At 42.5% G+C, this 22,626-nt stretch overlaps 1 protein-coding gene across 2 annotated transcripts; it reads left to right on the top strand.

The window, feature by feature from the left end:
• The first annotated feature begins 404 nt into the window (after nucleotides 1-404).
• On the top strand, nucleotides 405-22,108 carry LOC133485305 (synaptophysin-like). Of its 2 annotated transcripts, XM_061788799.1 has the most exons (8): nucleotides 405-552; nucleotides 5,059-5,124; nucleotides 5,212-5,336; nucleotides 8,107-8,305; nucleotides 9,564-9,755; nucleotides 11,455-11,664; nucleotides 13,013-13,072; nucleotides 18,244-22,108. In XM_061788799.1, the coding sequence occupies exons 1-7, from the start codon at nucleotides 535-537 to the stop codon at nucleotides 13,055-13,057; spliced, it is 855 nt and encodes a 284-aa protein (XP_061644783.1). In that variant the 5' UTR covers nucleotides 405-534; the 3' UTR covers nucleotides 13,058-13,072; nucleotides 18,244-22,108. The 2 variants fall into 2 exon arrangements, with proteins under 2 accessions (XP_061644783.1, XP_061644792.1); XM_061788808.1 differs by lacking the exon at nucleotides 13,013-13,072.
• Nucleotides 22,109-22,626: the final 518 nt, after the last annotated feature.

Raw genomic sequence — 22,626 nt, 5'->3', positions numbered from 1 at the left:
CGAAATGCTCCATGTTGATAGTGGAGTTGAACTGAGAAGACGGCAAAACCGTGCAGCCCACGGCATGTCAATCGTCACCGGCCCAGCAGTATGAGGGACGGCTCTCTGCATGAGGCAGATCCCCTCCTAAAACCAGCCCTAAAACCACCAACCCCTAAATTTCTCCATGACAAGAAATATGTGGAAAAATATGTCTGTACATGCCACAGGCATGTTGATAAGACACCTGGGAATTTAAATTTGGGGCGTATATAATATGTTATTTATTTCTATGTTTTTCTTGAAAACAAAACGATAAAATAAGTGGTCTGATTTCCAAAAATGCTGGTGCCCTAATCACCTGCAATTGTGGAATGACACATATTTATTTTTCAAGTGTAAAATAGAAATATCTTTAATAATAAAATAAGAAGAGCGCACAGGAAACACGTCACCCCTCCGTCCTCTTCTTCCCTCCTCCTCCTCCTCCTCCGTCCTTCCAGCATCCTCCCCCTCCTGGTCCATCTGCTGTCGCACTCGTACACATCCAGCATCATGGACGTCGTCAATCAGGTAAAAAAAACTAAAAACAACAACAACAATAAAAATATTTGATTTTGGTGTACCTTTGCATGCTCGTGCACGACGTCCGCCCGTCCGCGCGCTTTTGCGTGTGCGAGATCAACCCTGTTTCGCGCGTCCACGAAGGCGAGCGCGTGCGTTCAACGGGGCCCATTCGGATGGAGACGAGAGGAATTCTTTTGGAGGCGCGTCCGGGCCTACGTTCACGACATATTACGTGACGTCATCGTGTCCTTCGTGTGCGTGAGGAAATGTGTAAAATGGCAGTGGGGGAAGAAGAGGAGGATGGTGATGCTGATGAAGAAGAAGCCCCCCCCCCCCCACCCCCTCCCAATTCGGTTTGTGTCATGTAAGCCTGTCACGATAACAATTTTTAAGACAATATATTGTCACAAAAACTATCACGATAAACGATAACATTGTTTTTTTCTTTTAATGCCTCTGAAATCATCATCAGCAGCGTAAATACAGTATGGCGGCTGTTACGTAGATCTTGCTTTTAACTACTTATTAGTTGTTTTTCTCAAGCAGTTTTTTTTAAATAAACGTATGAAAATGAGCAAGCTGTTTACAGTAGCTCATTAACTCGTTCGCTCACATGCTAGTCATTAGCTTGCGAGCTAGCTCGTTAGCTTGCGAACAAAACAGTTAACTTTCCCTCAAGTGTCTCTGTTGGCTGAATCTAAGCGTTGCACGTGGAGCAAGGCCGTGGAATATTGGACGGAGTCAACACCGGGAAGTCTGTACCGGTCTGCCGGCGTTCCATAAACCCACTAGCGGCTAATGACACAGCCATCCAACTCGCTCACTTTGTTTCTTATTTTATTTTGTGTGTATTTTTAGATTATTTATTGTGTCCGTGACAGGCCTAGTGTCATGTGACGCTCCCCTCGCGTGGTGACATCACCCAATCACGTCCTCAAGCTATTGGCCAGTTGCAGGGTGGCCGCTCGGGGGGTTGTGAGATGTACAACCTATATCTATATCTGGTCTATATCTTTTGACTCATTTGAGCTCGGTAGAGGACATCGTGGCCTTTCCAATGATATCTCATGTGTTTGGATGGGATCAACGGAACTTTGCCTTCTTGCTGTGATAAAATAGAGACTGCAGCAAAACAAATCCCAGGAAAAGAGAAAATTTAAGTCAAATATTGTTAATATATTGTTCTTTTAGCAATGGTAATAATGTATTATCTTATTTATGAATATGTTGTGAATCATAAATTGGAGTTAGCGTTCAGTTCAACTCTTTGTTATGAAAAATAATAACCCTCTAATGAATATCTACTGTAATGGACATGATGATGATTTATTGATGTTAGCTATTAGCTAACTAGTTTGCTATTTCTTTGGTTACATTGAAATGTCTGCCCCAAAACACATTTCTATATTGGGTAATGAACATGTTGAATGTATTTTCTACATAAAGTAATTAATGCAATACATAAATCATATTTTAAAATCGATATTTTTTTCAACCTCATTTTGGCACGATTGTAGGAGGCGTATCTGAGGCATTAGAATTTATGAAAAAAATATTTTTTTACAGAATAGTTGAATGAGATTCAGATCTGCAATTGTCACATGAGGAAAATGCAAACAATGAGCTTGTTACTGCTGGAGGAGAGAGGGAAAGCTCAGAAGAATAAGCAGGAGGCTCATCAGATGAGCTGAAGAAACACATGAACAGGAAAACCTTCGTCCTCTGTGGGCCAAGACCAGCATGTATGATAGTTTTTCAGTAAGTCGGACTCGTTTCCGGTGAGGGTTGGACTCCGCCAAGGCTGCCCTTTGTCACCGATTCTGTTCATAACCTTTATGGACAGAATTTGTAGGCGCAGCCGAGGCGTAGAGAGGGTCTGGTTTGGTGGCCTCAGAATTGCATCTCTGCTTTTTGCAGATGATGTGGTTCTGTTCGCTTCATCAAGCCATGATCTCCAATTCTCACTGCAGCGGTTCGCAGCCGAGTGTGAAGCAGCTGGGATGAGAATCAGCACTTCCAAATCTGAGACCATGCTCCTCAGTCAGAAAAGGGTGGCGTGCCCTCTCCGGGTCGGGGATGAGAACCTGTCGACAGGCGACAGGCGGATCGGTGCAGCGTCTGCAGTGATGCGGACTTTGTATTGGTCTGTTGTAGTAAAGAAGGAGCTAAGCCGAAAGGTGAAGCTCTCGATTTACCGGTCGATCTACAGTCCTACCCTCACCTATGGTCACGAGCTTTGGGTCGTGAACAATATACCAGATACAAGCGGCCGAAATGAGTTTCCTCCGCAGGGTGTCCAGGCTCTCCCTTAGAGATAGGGTGAGAAGCTCGGTCATCCGGGAGGATCTCAGACTAGAGCCGCTGCTCCTCCACATCGAGAGGAGCCAGATGAGGTGGCTGAGGCTGTTTAGGATGCCTCCTGGACACCTCCCCAGTGAGGTGTTCCGGGCACGTCGCACTGGAAAGAGATCCCGGGGACGACCCAGGACACGCTGGAGAGACAACGTCTCTCGGGATCCCCTCGGAAGAGCTGGAGGAATTGGCTGGGGAGGGGGAAGTCTGGGCGTCCCTGCTAAAGCTACTGCCCCTGCGACCCGACCTCGGATAAGCGGTAGAAAATGGATGGATGGATGGATGGTTGTCAATATTTAAGATAGGTCAGATATTGTGTTGATGACCTCATTGATAGTTTGCGTTTTTTTTTGTTTGTTTGTTTTGCCTTCCAACCTGTGCTAACCAGGCCTCCTGGCTGTCAAGAGTACCCAACCATTTGTACAAACTGGAGTCGTATTCATTATTTTTCACAGTACATTGACAACAAAGTATTTGAAGACTTGGCAGATTTCACAAATCGGAGAGACCTACAGATGATGGGCTTAAGAAATGAGGTTCTTCTTTGGCATGTCAATCTATGTGGTCTGCCCTGGCTTTCCTAGAATCAAATATTTTTGGGCCAGCAAAACCAAAGTGTCAATCGTAAGTTTGGAAAATGACAAGGTATGTGTTCTCCCAGGTGAGAAACTCACTGAAGTTTGTCAATAACCTGGATGTAACAGCGGAAACAAAGAAGAAAGACAATCTTTGGCGTGTCGGGCCTCTTCTGGCAACGCTGCCTTAGCCTCCCCAAACCAGGAAAAGTCTGCATCGATGAGCAAATGCTGCTTTTTACGGTCCGCTGTCCATCTGGCAAGCCATACCCTACAGGCTTAAAGCAATGTTAAGAAACTATGGGGCCAGGCACATTGAGGAGATGGTAGACTGCAGCCATGCAGAGGTGCCGAGACCAAGGTTGCAAGGGCAAAACATACATGCGATGTATCAGTTGCAACATGTTCCTTAGCATTACAAAGAGAAACTGCTTCCTGGAGTACCAAAGCTAAGAAATGAATGAACGACAAGAACAATGGGGAAGAGCAGAACAGTTAAGACGAGCTAACACATTCACACCTGCACTACCTAGGCCTCCCTGACTGTTAAGAGGACCGGAACAAATGTAAAGCTCAAGTCAAATTTAATCCTTTTCACAGTACAGTGATGATAGTCTTGGAAGACAAACAGTAGAAGGCCTTGTGTGTCATACAAGGGTAAATGATACAAATTTTGTTCAGTGCTTTAAGAAAAACACAGGCCAAATGTTCAGTTTCTTTTAAAAACATGGCTTGACATAATTTTGTTGTGTTATGGTAAAATAATTACGTTGTCCACTTGAGTGGACATGGTGTAGCATCTAGATGAAACATAATTTTATAAAATTATAAATTATGTGTTGTTGTTTTAGCTCCAAGGAGTGAGGAAATAAAAATAATTGCAACATACTTTTTTTCCTGGGTTCTCAGGAGGTTAAAGCTCCAATTTCTCCAAACTACCGAGAGGACATGTCTTGTCATCATGTTAAAGAGTTTAGCTCAGACTAAGAATAGACGTCGTAGCGAGGACAGTGCAATGACATCCAATAATATCGTGTTATATACATTATCAATAGTTGTGATTGGAAAATGAACTGATCTGTCTATGGATGACTGTAAATTCCTAATAATTTTAATAAGTTATCATAACATGATAACTCATGATGAAAAATATCATTAAATAATTACAGAAAGTGCTATAGCTCCCCCTGGATCAACTGGCAGACGTGCTACCATTTGGTGACTGTTCCCTTCCTAAAGATTTATAATCATCAGATTAAAAGCAAATTTGGTGTCTGTTTACCAAATGTCTTAATGAATAAGAGGCAATATTGACGCCCCCTAAAAATTCTTGTAATTGCCTACAGATGCCGCAAAATGGCGATGAAGCATGACGTTTGTCTAAATGAAACTCCTCAACTCACTTTTACATTGGGCCCTTGTACCAAGATGCCACAAGATGGCAGCAAAGCACTTCTCTTGTCTAAATGAAGCTCCTCAACTCACATCAACATAGTTCTTTGGCACCAAGATACCAAAAAATGGCACCAAAGTTATACATTGTTTTTAGTGAATAACAAAGGATTGATGTTGGTGTCTCCCCCAGCTGGTGGCCCAGGGTCAGTTTAGGGTGCTGAAGGTTCCTCTGGGCTTCATCAAGATCCTGGAGTGGGTCAGTTCACACACACACGCATGCACGCACTCACACGTTGTATGAGCTGAGCTTACACTTTGTTACAATTGCTCACTCCTTCCCCAGTTCTTTGCCATCTTGGCTTTCTCCACATGCGGAAGCTACTCGGGAATGCTGCGCATGTCCGTGGAGTGCAAGAACCGCACGGACAGCGACCTGAGCATCGAGGTGGAGTTCGAATATCCTTTCAGGTCAGGAACTGGATCTTCAGTCCACGTGGAGCTATGATAATTATTAGTGCTAATGTTAAGTCTAATGTTAGTAATAAAATTTGAAATTAATTAATACAATTATTATATTAATAAATTAATACTAATGTTAGTGCTAACAATGCTAACACTAGTGATAACTTTAATGCAAATATGAGTCATTCAACTCGAGGCCCCCCTATCTCTGGTGCTAACATCAATATTAACACTAGTGCTAACTGTCACGTACGTGGTTAGGGCGAAGGCGAGGAACGCAAGGCAAGAACATGGTGGACCCAATTGCAGGGAAGCAGGGAGGGAAGGCAGGAGTGCGGGAGTCTCAAAATAATATTTAATCACAATGATAAAGACAACTGGCAACTATAACATGGCAAAGACATGTGACAACGACAATGAACCGACAAGAACTGAAAGAAACCAGGGAACTAAATACAAACAGATTGACGAGACAACGAGGAACACCTGGACAAGACACGAGTGGCTGGAGAGAGCTGATTGGTCGACACAAAGTAGACGAGAACAGGTGGACACGACAACCTAATGAGCACACGACAAACTTGGAACACAGGAAAACATGGAACAAAACTAAACACAACCCAAACCAAAACACAGACCATGACAGTACCCCCCCCCTAAAGGAACGGATCCCAGACGTTCCCCAAACAACAACCAAAAAGTCACCAACCCAGGGTGGGCGGAAGGGGGCCTGGAGGAGGGTACAGAGTCCACCCCTCAGGTCAGTCTGGTGGCCATCCAGGCCACCCGAGGTGAGGTGCTCGGCTGAGCGGTTCAGGAGGTCGTCCAGGACGCCAAGCACCAGGGTCTTTACAGGGCCATTCAGGCGGATGGTCACGGTGCCGAACCCAATGGTAATGCAGGGGCCAGTCAATAGAGTCGGGTGGCGGCCGCTGTACGAGCGCCGCCGGAGCGGGGTCGAGTGGCGGCCGCTGGACGAGCGCCGCCGGAGCGGGGACGAGCGGCGGCCGCTGTACGAGCGCCGCCGGAGCGGGGACGGGAGCCTGGCGCAGCTGCAGAGGAGCCGGAACGGGAGCCTGGCGCAGCTGCCGAGGAGCCGGAACGGGAGCCTGGCGCAGCTGCCGAGGAGCAGGAACCAGCCACAGCTGCCTAGGAGCAGGAACAGGACCTGCAGTCGCTTCCTCAGCCTGCCGCCATTGAGGTTTGGGAGTAGAGGGTACGGGAGTGGCATAGTGCACAAGGTCTCGGGACGGTGAACTAGGAAAAATGGCTGGTACTGAACATGGTGGCTTGGGGGCAGGTTTGACTAGACGTGACTTAATTGGAGCCATGGAACAACGTGTGGGAACAGGTGAAAAATTAAGTGACTTGTGAACAGGGGAAAAAAATCGAGAGGGCAAAATTTGACCTTAACTTGGGCGGCTCCGTTGGCCACCACGCGGCAATCCTGGGTAGATGGCCAAACGGGTGCCCAAGAAAAGGTCCGAGGGAAAGAATTTGGACTCACTGAGGTTGGAAACGGGGAGACGTGACAAAAACTGACGAGGACGGGATAAACTAGGGAAGGAACCAGAAAAATCTAAATCTGTGTCAGAGTCATAATCAGAAAGGAGGTTAACTAAATCGGGGCCATCTTCACAATCAGAAAAATCAGAATCTAAAGAAACATGGATGTAAAATAGTAGGGCATGGTGAATAACTAGGACAAGTGGGGGGACCCGATGAAAAGGACAGAAAAGACTGAACGATAGGGCTTACTGGAGGAGGGTAGGTATGGATGGCAGGCTGAGGACGGTAGGAGACAGTTTGGTGGTGTCCAGGGTGACGCCATGTTCTTCCCGTTGGGTCCTGTTCTGGTCGGTTCATTCTGTCACGTATGTGGTTAGGGCGAAGGCGAGGAAAGCAAGGCAAGAACATGGTGGACCCAATTGCAGGGAAGCAGGGAGGCAAGGCAGGAGTGCGGGAGTCTCAAAATAATAATATTTAATCACAATGATAAAGACAACTGGCAACTATAACATGGCAAAGACACGTGACAACGACAATGAACCGACAAGAACTGAAAGAAACCAGGGAACTAAATACAAACAGATTGACGAGACAACGAGGAACACCTGGACAAGACACGAGTGGCTGGAGAGAGCTGATTGGTCGACACAAAGTAGACGAGAACAGGTGGACACGACAACCTAATGAGCACACGACAAACTTGGAACACAGGAAAACATGGAACAAAACTAAACACAACCCAAACCAAAACACGGACCTTGACAGCTAACTTTGTTAAGGGTTAGGGTGAATATGTTAATATCAGTGCTAACGGTAATTCTAATATTAGTACTACGTACATTAATGCTAATATTAGTCATAACTTTAATGCTTATATTCGTGCTAACATTAATGCTAACACTACTGATAACTTTAATGCTCATCTTAGTGCTAATGTTAATGTTAATACCAGTGACAACATTAATGTGAATATTAGGAATAGCATCAATCCTAATATTAGTGGTATCAATAATGCTAACACTATTGGTCAGGGTAATATTAGTTTTAATATCAGTGGTAATGTAATGCTAAAATAAGTGCTAAAGTTACTGCTAATACTAGTGCTAATGTTAATGCTAATACTAGTGATAATGTTAATGCTATGTATTAGTGGTAACATTAAAACTAATGTTGATGCTAGCTGTAATGCTAATAATGGTGCTAACATGATTAAGTTTGTAATGTTTGTGTGTGTGTGTGTGTTTGTGCGCACGTGTTTGTGTGTCAGATTGCATCACATGTACTTTGACGCCCCCACCTGTAAGGGTGGCAACATGGAACGTGTCTTCCTGGTGGGCGACTATTCCTCCTCGGCTGAGTTCTTTGTCACCATCGGCGTCTTCTCCTTCCTGTATGCAACGGCGGCGCTCAGCGTCTACATTTTCCTTTTCGACAAGTACAAGGAGAACAACAAGGGCCCACTAGTGGTGAGTGGGTGTATGCATGTTGTCAACGCTCTATCTGCGGTGCCTTCACTATCTGAGGTGCGCATGCGCAACAGGTCGGCCATCTTCGATATCGAGCTACGGCAACGACAGTAAGACAAAAACGACAAACCACATAGGTACAGATGCGATACTTTACGCGAAAAAGTTTGCTCCTAAAGTTGGGTTTGGTTAGAGGAAAATAGCTCCCTCTTGTGGGGAGCAGGTACTGGCGCAAGTCCTCCTTCTCTTGACTCTTCCCCAAAGTCTTCCTAAAAAATAGAAATTAAATACAAACACAACAGGACAGGAAATGCTTTTCTTTCTCCCTGGAGCAATACACTATTGTCCTCATGGGGAAAGAACAGCAAGGTAGTTAAGTAAAATTATAGGGCCCAACCTTATGGTGAAGGTTAAAGCAACATTTTCAGAAAGGTGATCTTATAAGTAGGACGTATAGTTGAGGTTAGGGTAAATAAGTTTGTTATAGTAAGTCTAATCATTTGAAAGTATGGTTAAGATTAGGACAGGTAAGTATGATACGGTAAGTATAATTGGAAGGAAATATGGTTCAGGTTTGGACAGATAAATATAGTGCGGTAAATATAATTAGTGGCCAATATGGTTACGGTTAGGAAAGGTAAGTATGGTGCGGTAAGTATAATTGGTAATTTAAAAAAAAATAAAAAATCTGGTTAGGGTTAGGGCAGGTAAGTACGGTGGGGTAAATACAATTGGTCGGAATTATTGAGAAGTTTCGGGCAGTTACAGTAGGTATAATAAATATAATCAATAAGATAAATGGTTAAGTCAGGGCAGGTAAGTATTTTACGATAAGTATAATCAATTAGGATAAGAGTTGTGGATAGGTACTACCTACGTATTTTGTCCTAGTGTTGTTGCCATGCCTAGTTGCAGGCATGTCTAGTAGTGTCTTGATGCATCTTGCTGAACGTACAGTATGCTTTTACGCTAATATTAGTGCTAACACTAATGTAACACTCGTGATATCTTTAAAGCTAATACTAGTGATAATTAAAATGCTAATATAATGATTAACATTAATGCTAATATAGACACTAATGTTAATGCTAATATTAGTGCTGATGTACAAGATTTTGTTGCAGTAGTCCAGGTGAGTAGTGATTTAGGCATGGGTCTTGGCTAGTCTGGAAATATTTTCAACGTGAAAGCAGGCTGGCTTGGTGATGTGGCTGACATGTGCATGCATGTACATGTGCGTGTTCGTGCTGCCATACAGGACCTTGGCGTGAGCGCCGTGTTCGCCTTCATGTGGCTGGTGAGCTCGGCGGCGTGGGCCAAGGGTTTGTCTGACGTCAAGACGGCTACAGACCCAGACCAAGTCATCACTTTGATTTCTGCCTGTGACGCCGAGGAGAACCGATGCCGGGAAGTCCACGACCCCGTCATGTCTGGACTCAACACGTCTGTGGTGAGCCATGGCTGCTAACAACTGTTAACGACAGTTAATGACCACTAAGGCAGCTAACAGCCACTAACAACAGCTGTTTGTGTGTGTGTGTTGTTTTTAAGCACTTTTTTTAAGTTTAAGACGTCCGTCTGTCTGGTGGATGGCAGATGAGAAGGATGCTAGCAAGACATTATCATTAAGGATGCGTGTATGTGACTTGCGGCAAATCGCTGTGCACTTTGAAGCCTTTCAAGCTGGTTAGCTTAGCTTAATTTATCTTAGCTTGCTAGCCGCTAACAATGATAGCAGAGTTCCCTCGAGGGGAAATTCGGGCGAACAAGAGGAGAACCAGCGACAATGTCAACTAATGGACGCTGTTTCAGGCTCATGTTTGTGCTCCAAGGAGCAGGTTTGCTCATTTATTTATCTCGCTGTGTATTATTAACACTATTATACTAATATACATATATGTGTGTATATATGTATAATACATGAAAATGTTCCTCATGAAAATCTCACAGTTGCTTTGTTTCTCGCCATTAGTATTTAACTGTTCAGAACAGGGATTCTCAAACTTTGGGTCCAGCAAGGGACACCTCACAGTGGAGGCATTTTACCAAGGACCCCCTCAAAAGTCTAACACCAATTAATCATCTCTTATAGGAAAAAAAATGGCACAACAATAAAATCAAAGCTGAGATCATATAAAATAACAAAAAGTTGTTTTTTTGCCCATGGTTTTATTGCGGCGGCACGGTGGAGACTGGTTAGAGCGTCTGCCTCACAGTTCTGAGGACCGGGGTTCTGTGTGGAGTTTGCATGTTCTCCCCGTGCCTGCGTGGGTTTTCTCCGGAAACTCCGGTTTCCTCCCACATCCCAAAAACATGCATGGTAGGTTAATTGACAACTCTAAATTGCCCGTACGTGAATGTGAGTGCGGATTGTTGTTTGTTTGTGCCCTGCGATTGGCTGGCAACCAGGGTGTAGGGTGTACCCCGCCTATTCGTGACGATGTCAACTGCTGACGCCAGCTAATGGGCTAACGACCACTGTGCAGCTCACAACTGCCATTGATGATAACCAACACTAATTACCTATATTGATAAAAAAAACGGCTAACGACAACTCGTTACCTCTAACAACCCCTAACGACAGCTAACAACCATTGATGATCGCTTAAGACTGATAACAAACGTTAATGACTGCTCACAGGCTGATAGAACTCACTAAATACTGCTAACAACTGCTAACTAATGACGGCTATCAACTGCTAATGAGAGGCCGATAGTAAGCACTAACGGCTGCTAACAACATGTAATAACCCCTAGTGAGCCCTAACAACTGCTAACTCCAGCTAATGACTGTTAACGATGGCTAGTGAGCACTAGCAACAGCTCACAGCTGCCAACAACCGCTAACAACGCTAGTGATGAGATTAATTGCTAACAGCTGCTAACAATCGCTAGTGTCCGCTAACAACCACAAGCAACTAGTAATGTCGACTAACAGACACGAGTGACCACTAACGACTGCTAACAACCGCTCATGACCGATAACATTTGGTAACAACGGCTAGCAACGTAGAAGTATAACAACTGTGCGAACACCAGCTCTCTACTGCTAGTGATTGCTGACAACGGTTAACGACCGCTAACAACTGCTATCGATCACTAGTGACTGCTAACGACTACTAACAGCCGCCGCCCTCGTCTGTGTGCAGGCGTTTGGCTTCATCAATCTGGTCCTATGGGTGGGAAACCTTTGGTTCGTCTTCAAGGAGACGGGCATCATCGCCCCCTTCATGAGAGCTCCTCCTGCTCAGGAGAAACCCCCCAGCACCGCCATAGCGCCAGGCGCCTATGAGCAGGACCCCTATGCCAGCAACCAGGGGGGCTACCAGCCTGACTACAACCAGCAGGGTTACAACCAGGTAAGCTACAGATTGCTTGCTACAACCTTCTGTAGAATGTCTACCACTATAACCTTCTTAATGCCCCCTTTCACAACCTTGTAGTGAACTAACTCCTTGATCACCACTGGAACCTAATTTAGAACATTTAGACCACTGATTCTCAAAGTGTGGTACAAGTACCACTAGTGGTAAGCAGGATCCCTCTAGTGGTGTGTGAAAGAATCACTAAATTAAATTCAAATAAAATGCACATTTAAAATGTCAAATACAATAATGTATTACAATGAAGCTTGTAGCAATGCATAAGAGTCTGTTTAAAACATTTAATTCATCCATCCATTTTCCGTACCACTTATCTTTACTAAGGTACATTTAATTCAATAGAGTAAAACATTTTACTTTTCAAGTACAGTATATCTGCGATTGGTTGGCGACCAGTTCAGGGTGTATCCCCGCTTTCGCCCAAAGATATCTGGAATAGGCTCCAGCACAACCACGACTCTATTGAGGATAAGCGTTACGGGAGATGGATGGAAGTACGATACATTTTTAAGTACATATTTATTTTATGTATTTAACATTTATGTACATACATTAGCATTTACTCTTTAAGAACTTTATTCGTCTTCCATTCCGCTTATCCCCACTAGGGTCGGAGGCGTGCTGGAGCCTATTCCAGCTATCTTCGGGCGAGAGGCGGGGTACACCGTGAACTGGTCGGCAGCCAATCACAGGGCACATATAAACAAACAACCATTCGCACTCACATTCACACCTGCAGGCAATTTTGCAGGAGGAAAACTGGAGTACCCAGAGAAACCCATGCAGGTACAGGGTACTCTGGTTTCCTCCCACATCCCAAAAACATGCATGGTAAGTTAATTGAAGACTCCAAATTTCCTATAGGTGTGTATATGAGTGTGAATGATTATGTGCCCTGCGATTGGCTGGCAACCAGTTCAGGGTGTAACCCGCCTCTCGCCCGCAGTTAGTTGGGGTAGGCTGCAGTATACCTGCAACCCTAGTGAGGATAAGCGGTGAAGAAAATTCATGGATGGATAGTTTAGATAGGCCGATATCGATTATTTGTTGTCAAGGCCTTTAACCGATAATTGGAACTGATATTCGTTTTGCAGTAAAAAGAAAAATATTGGCGTCAAAATTTTAAATAATGAAAAGTCCAACACTTGACCTCATTTAAAAGCCTTGACGCACATTTATTAAACAGCTTTTCAAATTTGCAACACGGTAGTTTTTTCACCAAGACAGGATTTGTACATTTATTTATAGACCAAATACAACAGAAGACCTTGTTAATAATTGGCTGGAGAACTGGTCTGTTCATGGTCCATGGTGCCGTTTACAGGAAGCAGAGCAGGGGGCGCCCACTTCCTTCTCCAATCAGATGTGAGCTGACGGGAAGTTGGTGAGTTACACAGGAAGTTGCACGAGATTGTGATCAAATTCCAAATTTTAACTCCAAGGTACATACCACGTTGAATTTAGTGACCCAGTGCTATTTCCTAGTGTTGTGCTCAAGATCACGCAACCTGAGACCAATACTGCGTCCGAAATCGTTTACTCACTCACTACTCCCTACTCCCTATGTAGGGTTGCGCTATATAGTGGACTATATAGTGAGGTAATTTATAACAGCTTTCGGTAACAACACGGCGTTCTGTTAATGACGTCACAGATTTCGCACACTAACAAAGTTGGCTGTTGTTGTTGGTTAAACAAACAAAAAAAAAAGATTGCTGCACATTATTGAAATGAGAGGATTTTGTAAACAAATACGTGTCATATTTTTTTTGTTCTTTGTTCAAAGGTTATTTGAAAAATTCACTCCTTCCATCTGTGACACATCTTGTCCTGCCATTCTTCTACTTCTTCTCTGAAAACTGCGGAAAGTATTCAGACCTCCTTAAATTACTCACTTTGTTATATTGCAGACATTTGCAAAAATCATTTGTTCATTTTTTCCCTCATTAATGTACACACAGCACCCCATATTGACAGAAAAAAACAGAATTGTTTAAATTTTTGCAGATTTATTAAAAAAGAAAAACTGAAATATCACACAGCCATAGTATTCAGACCCTTTGCTGTGACACTCATATATTTAACTCGGGTGCTGTCCATTTCTTCTGATCATCCTTGAGATGGTTCTACACCGTCATTGGAGTCCAGCCGTGTTTGATTATACTGATTTGAATTGATTAGGGAAGCCACACACCTTTCTATATAAAACCTTATAGCTCACAGTGCATGTCAGAGCAAATGAGAATCATGAGGTCAAAGGAACTGCCTGAAGAGCTCAGAGACAGAATTGTGGCAAGACACAGATCTGGCCATGGTTACAAAAACATTTCTGCCGCACTTAAGGTTCCGAAGAGCACAGTGGCCTCCATAATCCTTAAATGGAAGACGAACTGTGAGACTGACGCTCTAACCAGTCGCCCACCGTGCCGCCAAGATAGAAATTGTTGGCCTCATCACCTGTCCAATACAGTCCCATCAGTGAAGCATGGTGGTGGCAGCAGCATGCTGTGGGGGTATTTTTCAGCTGCAGGGACAGGACGACTGGTTGCAATCGAAGGAATGATGAAAGCGGCCAAGTACAGGGATATCCTGGACGAAAACCTTCTCCAGAGTCTTCAGGACCTCAGACTGGGCTGAGGGTTTACCTTGCAACAAATCAATGACCCTAAGCACACAGCTAAAACAACAAAGGAGTGACTTCAGAACAACTCTGTGACTGTTCTTGAATGGCCCAGCTAGAGCCCTGACTTAAACCTAATTGAGCATCTCTGGAGAGACCTGAAAATCCCTGTCCACCAACATTCACCATCCGACCTGACAGAACTGGAGAGGATCTGCAAGTAGGAATAGCAAAGGATCCCCAAATCCAGGTGTGAAAAACCTGTTGCATAATTCCCTAAAAGACTCATGGCTGTATTAGCTCAAAAGGGTGCTTCTACTAAATACTGAGCAAAGGGTCTGAATACATATGGATGTGTGATATTTCAGTTTTTCTTTTTTAATAAATCTGCAAACATTTCAACAGTTCCATTTTTTTCTGTCAATATGGGGTGCTGTGTGTACATTAATGAGGGAAAAAATTAACTTAAATTATTTTAGCAAATGGCTGCAATATAACAAAGAGTGAAAAATTTAAAGGGGTCTGAATACGTCCCCACTGTATAGGAAAGGTCCATTGGGTTGTTTGGTGTCAGGAGACCCTTGGATGGTTGATTTCACCGGTGTAATGCTGCTAGCCTAGACAGGCTAGCAGCTTGTGAGCTAGCAGCTTGCGAGCTAGCAGCTTGCGAGCGATTCCATAAAAAAGTAGAGTAGTGATCCAAGGAGAGGTAAATTCCTGATTAATTAACTGTAGTCAAGTGGAAACTGTGTTACAGTGGAAAGTAACTGGCAAATTACCAGCAAGACCGGTAGACAGCTTCAACTGTTGTTGTGAATTTCAGCTTGTCCCAATATGCACTAATTACATCTTATAAAACCGGTTTATTTCTTTTCCTTCATTTTTATTATTTTTCTATACATTACTGTGATATTTCTCTTTATAAAGAAAAATAGAGGTGTGGACTCGAGTCACCAATTTGATGACTTTAGACTTGAAAAAATGTTGCAAGACTTGCAACTCGACTTGAACTTGGACTTGAACAGCAATGACTCGTGACTTCATTCAGACTGGAGCCCACTGACCTGAAAAGACTTGTGACTTTCCCTCAGAGTATTGAGAAACTGAACACTGCAGCTGTCTCTCAATAGGTCCACATGCTAATGTTTATTTTATTATTGAAATTTCAGAATCATGTAATCATAACAACAATGTTGTTAACATATATCATTCAGTGGGAGTACCCCAATCATCCTGAAGCTCAATCAGCAGTTATTTATAACAACACTCATTATCCTGTTTGGTAGTAGAAGAAGAGGAATTGACCACGAGGTCACTCTTTCAGACACTACCTAAAGTCATGATTTTATTAAAACTGAAACACAGTGCAACTTAAATCTAAAATAAATGTGGCAGTTACATAAGGTACTGGTATCATACACAGAAACGACAATGACAATTATCATGACAATAAGGACATTTTTATTGCAAAAAAAAAAAAGAATTCACATTGCATTGTGGGAATCGATCAGCTTGATGTCACCTATGCTTGTTTTCGTTAGCATTAGCAGCTAGCTTTGTGAGCGATCACTCAAATAGTTACGCGGCGGGCTGGCTGTGCGCTGTGTGGGCCTTAAATTTAAGGCAATGGGCCTGGTCTTGTCCGGTTTCCTCCGTCCTCTTGGACACGCCTCCTCGGTATTTAACCTCTGACTCCCACCTCTTCTACGGCTCTTCTCTCTTTTTTTTCCCTCTGGCTTGCTCTGGGTGACCTCGGTACGGGTCGGCCGTACCACCGCCCCTCCTCCGTTCCTTCTCCGTTGTCCTCCGGCGGCTCCGGCATCACGTGCGCGAACGCCCGCCTAAGCTAAGCCGGCGGCGCTTTCGATCGACGAAGCCGGCCATGCAAGCAACTACCGGCATCCCGTACCGGTCACGCACGCAGCTGAGAGCAGGAGGTGGGCCCGCCACCAGTTCAATCGGCAGGAAAGTTATGGGCACACCCCAAGGGGATAACAAATTTTCTTCTTCCGCCTCTTTTGTTTTATTTTTCTGCATTGTTTTTCTCCAACTAAACCTGCTTCGTTTAACTCCTGAGATGTCCGGAGAAAGACCATCCCCAACTGATCTACGGTCGTGAGTACAGCACAACAAGCGTTGCTAGAATGTACAATATTAGTGCCTACTAATTTTGGGGGAAATTACGAGCTTCACACAAAATCCCAATTTTGCTCTCTCTCTCTCTCGTTCGGACTGAACGCTCACGTTTTCAACTTTAGTCCAGCAACACACGATGTTCTATTTCCCTTTTCGTATGCCTTTCACCATTATTAGTGTTATTTTCTTTCTGTAGTTAGACCCCTTTGTGTGTTTCCCTATAGATCCCTTGTAGATGTCATTAAATATTCTATAAAATTCCACTCCTTGTTGTGTTTTGAGTTTAATAATGAAGCCTCTGTAATCTAGGATTCGTATTTCATAAAATGTAACAACCTTTAGATTATGAGACTGATAAAAGGTTTGTCGTCGCTTTTCCTACATTTTATACATATAAAAGTTGCCGTGGTGGCCTTTACGAGACAAAATTAGCTTGATTTTAAGGTAAATGCATAAATCGGACTAACCCGGAAGTGAACGCAGGTGTTCAACTTCGACGAATTTATTTCTGAAAAAAATTACATTTTACATTTCCAAACGCCAATACTACATTACACATTACATTACATTTCTTTATGACATTCTTTCCCAGGCAGACAAGAATCAAGCTTCAAGGTTCACCATTTTAATGAAAGATGACCAGTTTTTCTTAAAGTTATCCATTTGGTTATTACATTTAGCAGAGATATTTTCCAGCGTTACATACTCTATGACAAGATTTTGCCATTGGTTAATGTTGATAGCTTGTTTATCTTTTTTTTAGCGATTGCGAGAATTACAAGTATTGGTTGAGCGTGTTTATTTGAAAGATCTATACCTTTTAAATCACCCATTTGACAAAGATTAGGATAAATTGGAATCCTACAATTCATAATTGCAGAGCGATTCTGTGTAACTAGTGACCAGAAGCACCGTACAGGCGTATAATGCCAAAGAGCATGAACATAAGTATCTTTTATCCAATTACTTAATTATTCGATAGAATTTTCAGTAGGATACTCGATTACTAATTGCAGCACTACTGGAAGCAAATTCTCATTAGTGACAAGTCTGTTTAATGTAATGAAATAAAGTGACAAAAAGTAAGTCATAGCATAGAATTTTCATAGAATAACTGAAAACGTTCTATCGATCGATTTTGAAGGGGCAAAAACTTAGCCTCCCCTTGATAATCGTCTTTGAAGGTGCAACATTTTTGATCAGCCCTCCAGTTTTCTTATAAAGATTCAGTGCACTTATTTGATCAAATTTGTTTTGATAAATGAGTATGGATTTTAAAATAGATTAAGTATATAAATATTATATATTAAATATGTAAGTATATATATTAATTAAATACATAAATATTATATATATATAAAAATATATCATTACTTTATTGTTAAAATGACTTGAAACTCGAAGTTTTGGACTTGCGACTTGCTTGTCTTGACTGGAGACTTGACTCGGCACTTGCATGTCTCAACTTGGGACTTGACTTGGCACTTGAAGGCAAAGACTTGAGACTAACTTGTGACTTGCCAAGCAATGACTTGGTCCCACCTCTGTTAAAAACACATGACAGAAAATGGTGTTCTTTGTGGAGCTGAATCAGATTGATGGCATTTCATTTCATTCCAAAGGCGATTTGATTGATTTACTATATACCTGTACTTAAATTGAGCTACAAAACAAATTAAACTCATAAGTCAAGGTATCCCTGTACGAATGGATAATATATGTGGACTCAGTAGTCAGTCATTGCACGAGCGAGCATCCTTTCATAGTGATCACACGTCTTTGTTGTTTTCCCTTCACAGGAAGCATCGGAGTGAAGGGAATGCCCACCTGCAGCCTTCCCACAATGCAACACTCCCGAAATGTTTATGAGGGGGTATTCTGGAGCTTTGATTAACAGACTTTAATCAATTGGACATAAAAAAGATGAAAGCTGACACGGATCAAGCTAACAAGGATCAAACAAATGAAAACATTTTGGTTGCGACAAGCATGTTTGTGCAGATAAATATATAGTGCGTACGGAAAGTATTCAGACCCCCTTAATTTTTTCCACTCTTTGTTATATTGCAGCAATTTGCTAAAATCATATAAGTTAATTTTTTTCCACATTAATGTACACACAGCCACCCGATATTGACAGAAAAAAAACGGAATTGTTGAAATTTTTGCAGATTTATTACAAAAGAAAAGCAGAAATATCACACAGCCATAAGTAATCAGACCCTTTGCTCAGTATTTAGTAGAAGCACCCTTTTGAGCTAATATAGCCATGAGTCTTTTTGGGAATGATGCAACAAGTTTTTCACACCTGGATTTGGGGATCCTCTCCCATTCCTCCTTGCAGATCCTCTCCAGTTCTGTCAGGTTGGATGGGGAACGTTGGTGAACAGCCATTTTCAGGTCTCTCCAGAGATGCTCAATTGTGTTTTAAGTCAGGGCTCTGGCTGCGCCATTCAAGAACAGTCATGGACTTGTTCTGAAGCCACTCCTTTGTTATTTTAGATGTGTGCTCAGGGTCATTGTCTTGTTGGAAGGTGTACCTTCGGCCCAGTCTGAGGCTGGAGCCTATCCAAGTTATCAGAGGCGGGGTACAACCTGGCGGGGTACAACCTGAACTGGTCGCCAGCCAATCGCAGGGCACATATAAACAAACAACCATTCACACTCTCATTCACACCTACGGGCAATTTAGTGTATTCAGTTAACCTACCCTGCATGTCTTTGGGATGTGGGAGGAAACCGGAGTACCCGGAGAAAACCCACACAGGCACGGGGAGAACATGCAAACTCCACACAGCCGGGGCCGGGATTCAAACCCTGGTCCTCAGAACTGTGAGGCAGCTGTGCTAACCACTCCTCCGCCGTGTGATATTTCAGTTTTTCTTTTCAACGAAAAAAAAGAATCTGCAAAAATTTCAACAATTCCGTTTTTTTCTGTCAATATGGGGTGCTGTGTGTACATTAATTAGGAAAAAAATGAACTTTTTAGCAAATGACAACAATATAACAGTGAAAAATCTAAGGGGGTCTGAATACTTTCCGTACCCACTGTGTGTGTATGTGTGTGTGTGTGTATATATATATATATATATATATATATATATATATATATATATATATATATATACACACACACACGCATACACACACACATACACTGGAAAAAAAAAAAAATATATATATATATATACACACACACACACATGCATACACACATACACTGGAAAAATATATATATATACACACACACAAACACATATATATAAATATATACAGTTGCAAGAAAAAGTTTGTGAACCCTTTGGAATAACAGATTTCTACATAAATTGGTAATGTGAGCCGATCTTCATCTAAGTCATAACAATAGACACAGTTTTCTTAAACTAATTCCACACAAAAAAATATGTTTTCATATTACACATTAGGCAATGCTTCTTTGAGAATAGCAAACTAAAAACTGGTGCGTCTTTTTTATAGGGTTAGAGCAGCTTTAACCAACACCTACAATCTCCTCACATTGATTGGACTCTAGGTTGGCTGCCTCCTGACTCCGAAAGTTTACATGTTGTGTCCAATAAAAACATGCATAAAATGGAGGTCATTCCAAAGGCTTCACATACTGTTTCTTACAGCTGTATGTAGTGTACATAGTGTCTCTCCCCCAAAAGGGACTGAGCCCTGTTAACGCCTTCCCAAACAGGTATATAATGGCCTATAGACACCACAAGATGGAGGCAAAGCACTTTTTTTCCCTATTAGACAAGGCTACAGCCTGATTAAATGAAGTCCCCCCCCTCATATCAACATAGTTCCTTGGCATCAAGATGCTATAAGATGGCGCCCAAACAATATTTTTAAATTAGACATGACTTTGGCACAAAAGCACAAAAAGAGTTTCAACAAATAATGGAGGATAGGTTTGCAAAGAAAATCAATGAATAGGCGAATTCGCAAATGCCAAACCACGAATATACAGGGACTCACCGTATATCCACATATATTTATATTAGCTAATTCTAATCATCCTGTCTATTTGTTTCTCCGTATTGATATACAGTGAGCATTCCACATTCACACACCTAAACCAGACTGAAACAGGTTTCAAACCTGAAAACGAGCTAGGTGTTTTGAGTCACGTCAGAAACCAAAATCCTTGTTGTAGTTTTTAGTGACTCAGCAGAAATGACAACAGAAACATTTGTTGGGAAGCTATCTTAAGTGACTAGCTTAGCTTCTTGGCTGGTAACCAGCTAGCCAGGCTAATGTTTGACAATAAAAAGAAAAAAATTGGATCAATCCCTCAATCTTGTGATGGACATTTCTGCTGACATTGACTTTTCCCCTTCAGCCAATTGGCAGCCATCCTTGTGGATGTTTGTGTTGTCCAGTAACTGATGGTGTGTGTGCGTGTTTGTGTGTGTGCTCGTGTGTTTGCGTGTGCGCGCATGTGTGAGTGTTACCAGACTCTCTTCTTTTCAGATTTCTTTGTTCCATTCCCTGTTCTCCTCGTGCCAACCATAGACATAGTTACATGGATGCCTCATTGAGCATGTTTGCCCATTGCTGCCATACATCAGGGAGTCCGCCATAAAGGATGTGGCAGATCTGCCCTAGAAACTGTTAAAAGCAAATGGATTGAACTTCAGAAAGCCACAACCTGCAAAATGCACAATTTTTCATAATAATGATACTTGAGAAACAGATCACCAAAAACAATATATGTAACTTGTAACCTGATGATTTTAAATGTTACCCTTTATATAGCTAGGAAATAGGTGCTTTTGTCAAGCTCTAGTCCCATGTGCAGGTCTTTTCCCAAGCAAGAAAGTTTTAGTGCCAAAAGAAGAGTCTAGTCCCAGGAGAAGGTTCAAGTCTTGAGAGGAAGTTCTTGTGTCAAGGGAAGGTACTAGTCCTGAGAAAATGTTCTAGTCCTGAGAGGTATGTAGTCACGAGAGAAGGTTAAAGTCCCCAGGGAAAATTAGTCCTCAGGTAATGTACTAGGTGTGAGACAAGGTTCTAGTCTTTAGAGAAGGTTCTAGTCTCAAGAGTTATCATCCCAAAAGAAGTTTGAAGTCCTCAGAAAACATTTTAGTCATGAGAAGGTTCCAGTTATTAGAGAAGTTACTAGTCCACAGAGGTTGTTGTCCTGAGGGAAGATTCTAGTTCCCAGACAAGGTTCTATTTTAGAGAGAACGTTCTAGTCCCAAGAGAAAGGTTCTGGTCCTAGAAAAGGTTCTCCTCTTGAGAAAAGGTTCCTGTCTAAAGAGAAGGCTCTAGTCCAGAGACAAGGTTTTAGTCTCTGTTTGCATTTAAGTGATTTTGATTGTTTCCATATTTAGTGATTTCTGTCAATTTAACATATTATTATTGCAATTTATCAAGAGAAAATTCGTTATTGATTATTCGTTAATGGCATTAGCCACAAAGTCAGGAATTGTTTTAGTTAAAATGGGCAAATACAATAAAAATTCTTAATCCCATGAGATTAATCCCACTTTTCCATCGACGTGTTATTCAACAATTTAATACGGCCTCCATGTAAATATGTCTATTGTGACACAACGAAGATGATGATAATGATGATGTATGTGTGATTTGTTGCTATGCCACTTGCCCAGCTGTGTTTATCTGCTGTAATGTCTCAATAAACAACAAATAAAGCAATTGTGTTGCGTGACTGTGAGCACACACACACACACACACACTCTCAAAAACAGTTCAACACGTGTTGTCATGGGAACTCAAAATGATGACTCAATTTGAGAGGAGATACTGCCGCACAAAGAAGGTTCTCATTCCAAGAGGTTACTTGTCCCGAGAGAAAGTTTGAAGTCTTGAAAGAAGGTACCCTCCCTTTCACCCTCTCTCTCTACTCCCCCTCTCATCTCTCCTCCTCTCTCCCCCTCTCCCTTTCTGTCATCACTTTACCCTATCCGGACCTCTGTTATTACAACCCCCCTTTTCTCTTTTTTGCTCCCCTTTCTACCCTAGGGTTGGGAATCTTACAACCAGTTCCAATTTATGATGACGACAGGCGGCACGGTGAGCGACTGGTCAGCACATCTGCCTCACAGTTCTGAGGACCGGGGTTCAAATCCCGGTCCCGCCTGTGTGGAGTTTTGATGTTCTCCCCGTGCCTGTGTGGGTTTTCTCCGGGTACTCCGGTTTCCTCCCACATCCCA

Source organism: Phyllopteryx taeniolatus, chromosome 1 (genome assembly GCF_024500385.1).
Source record: "Phyllopteryx taeniolatus isolate TA_2022b chromosome 1, UOR_Ptae_1.2, whole genome shotgun sequence".
NCBI lineage: Eukaryota > Metazoa > Chordata > Actinopteri > Syngnathiformes > Syngnathidae > Phyllopteryx > Phyllopteryx taeniolatus.
Note: the sequence above shows the minus strand (reverse complement) of the source record. Positions and strands in the feature narration are given on the sequence as shown.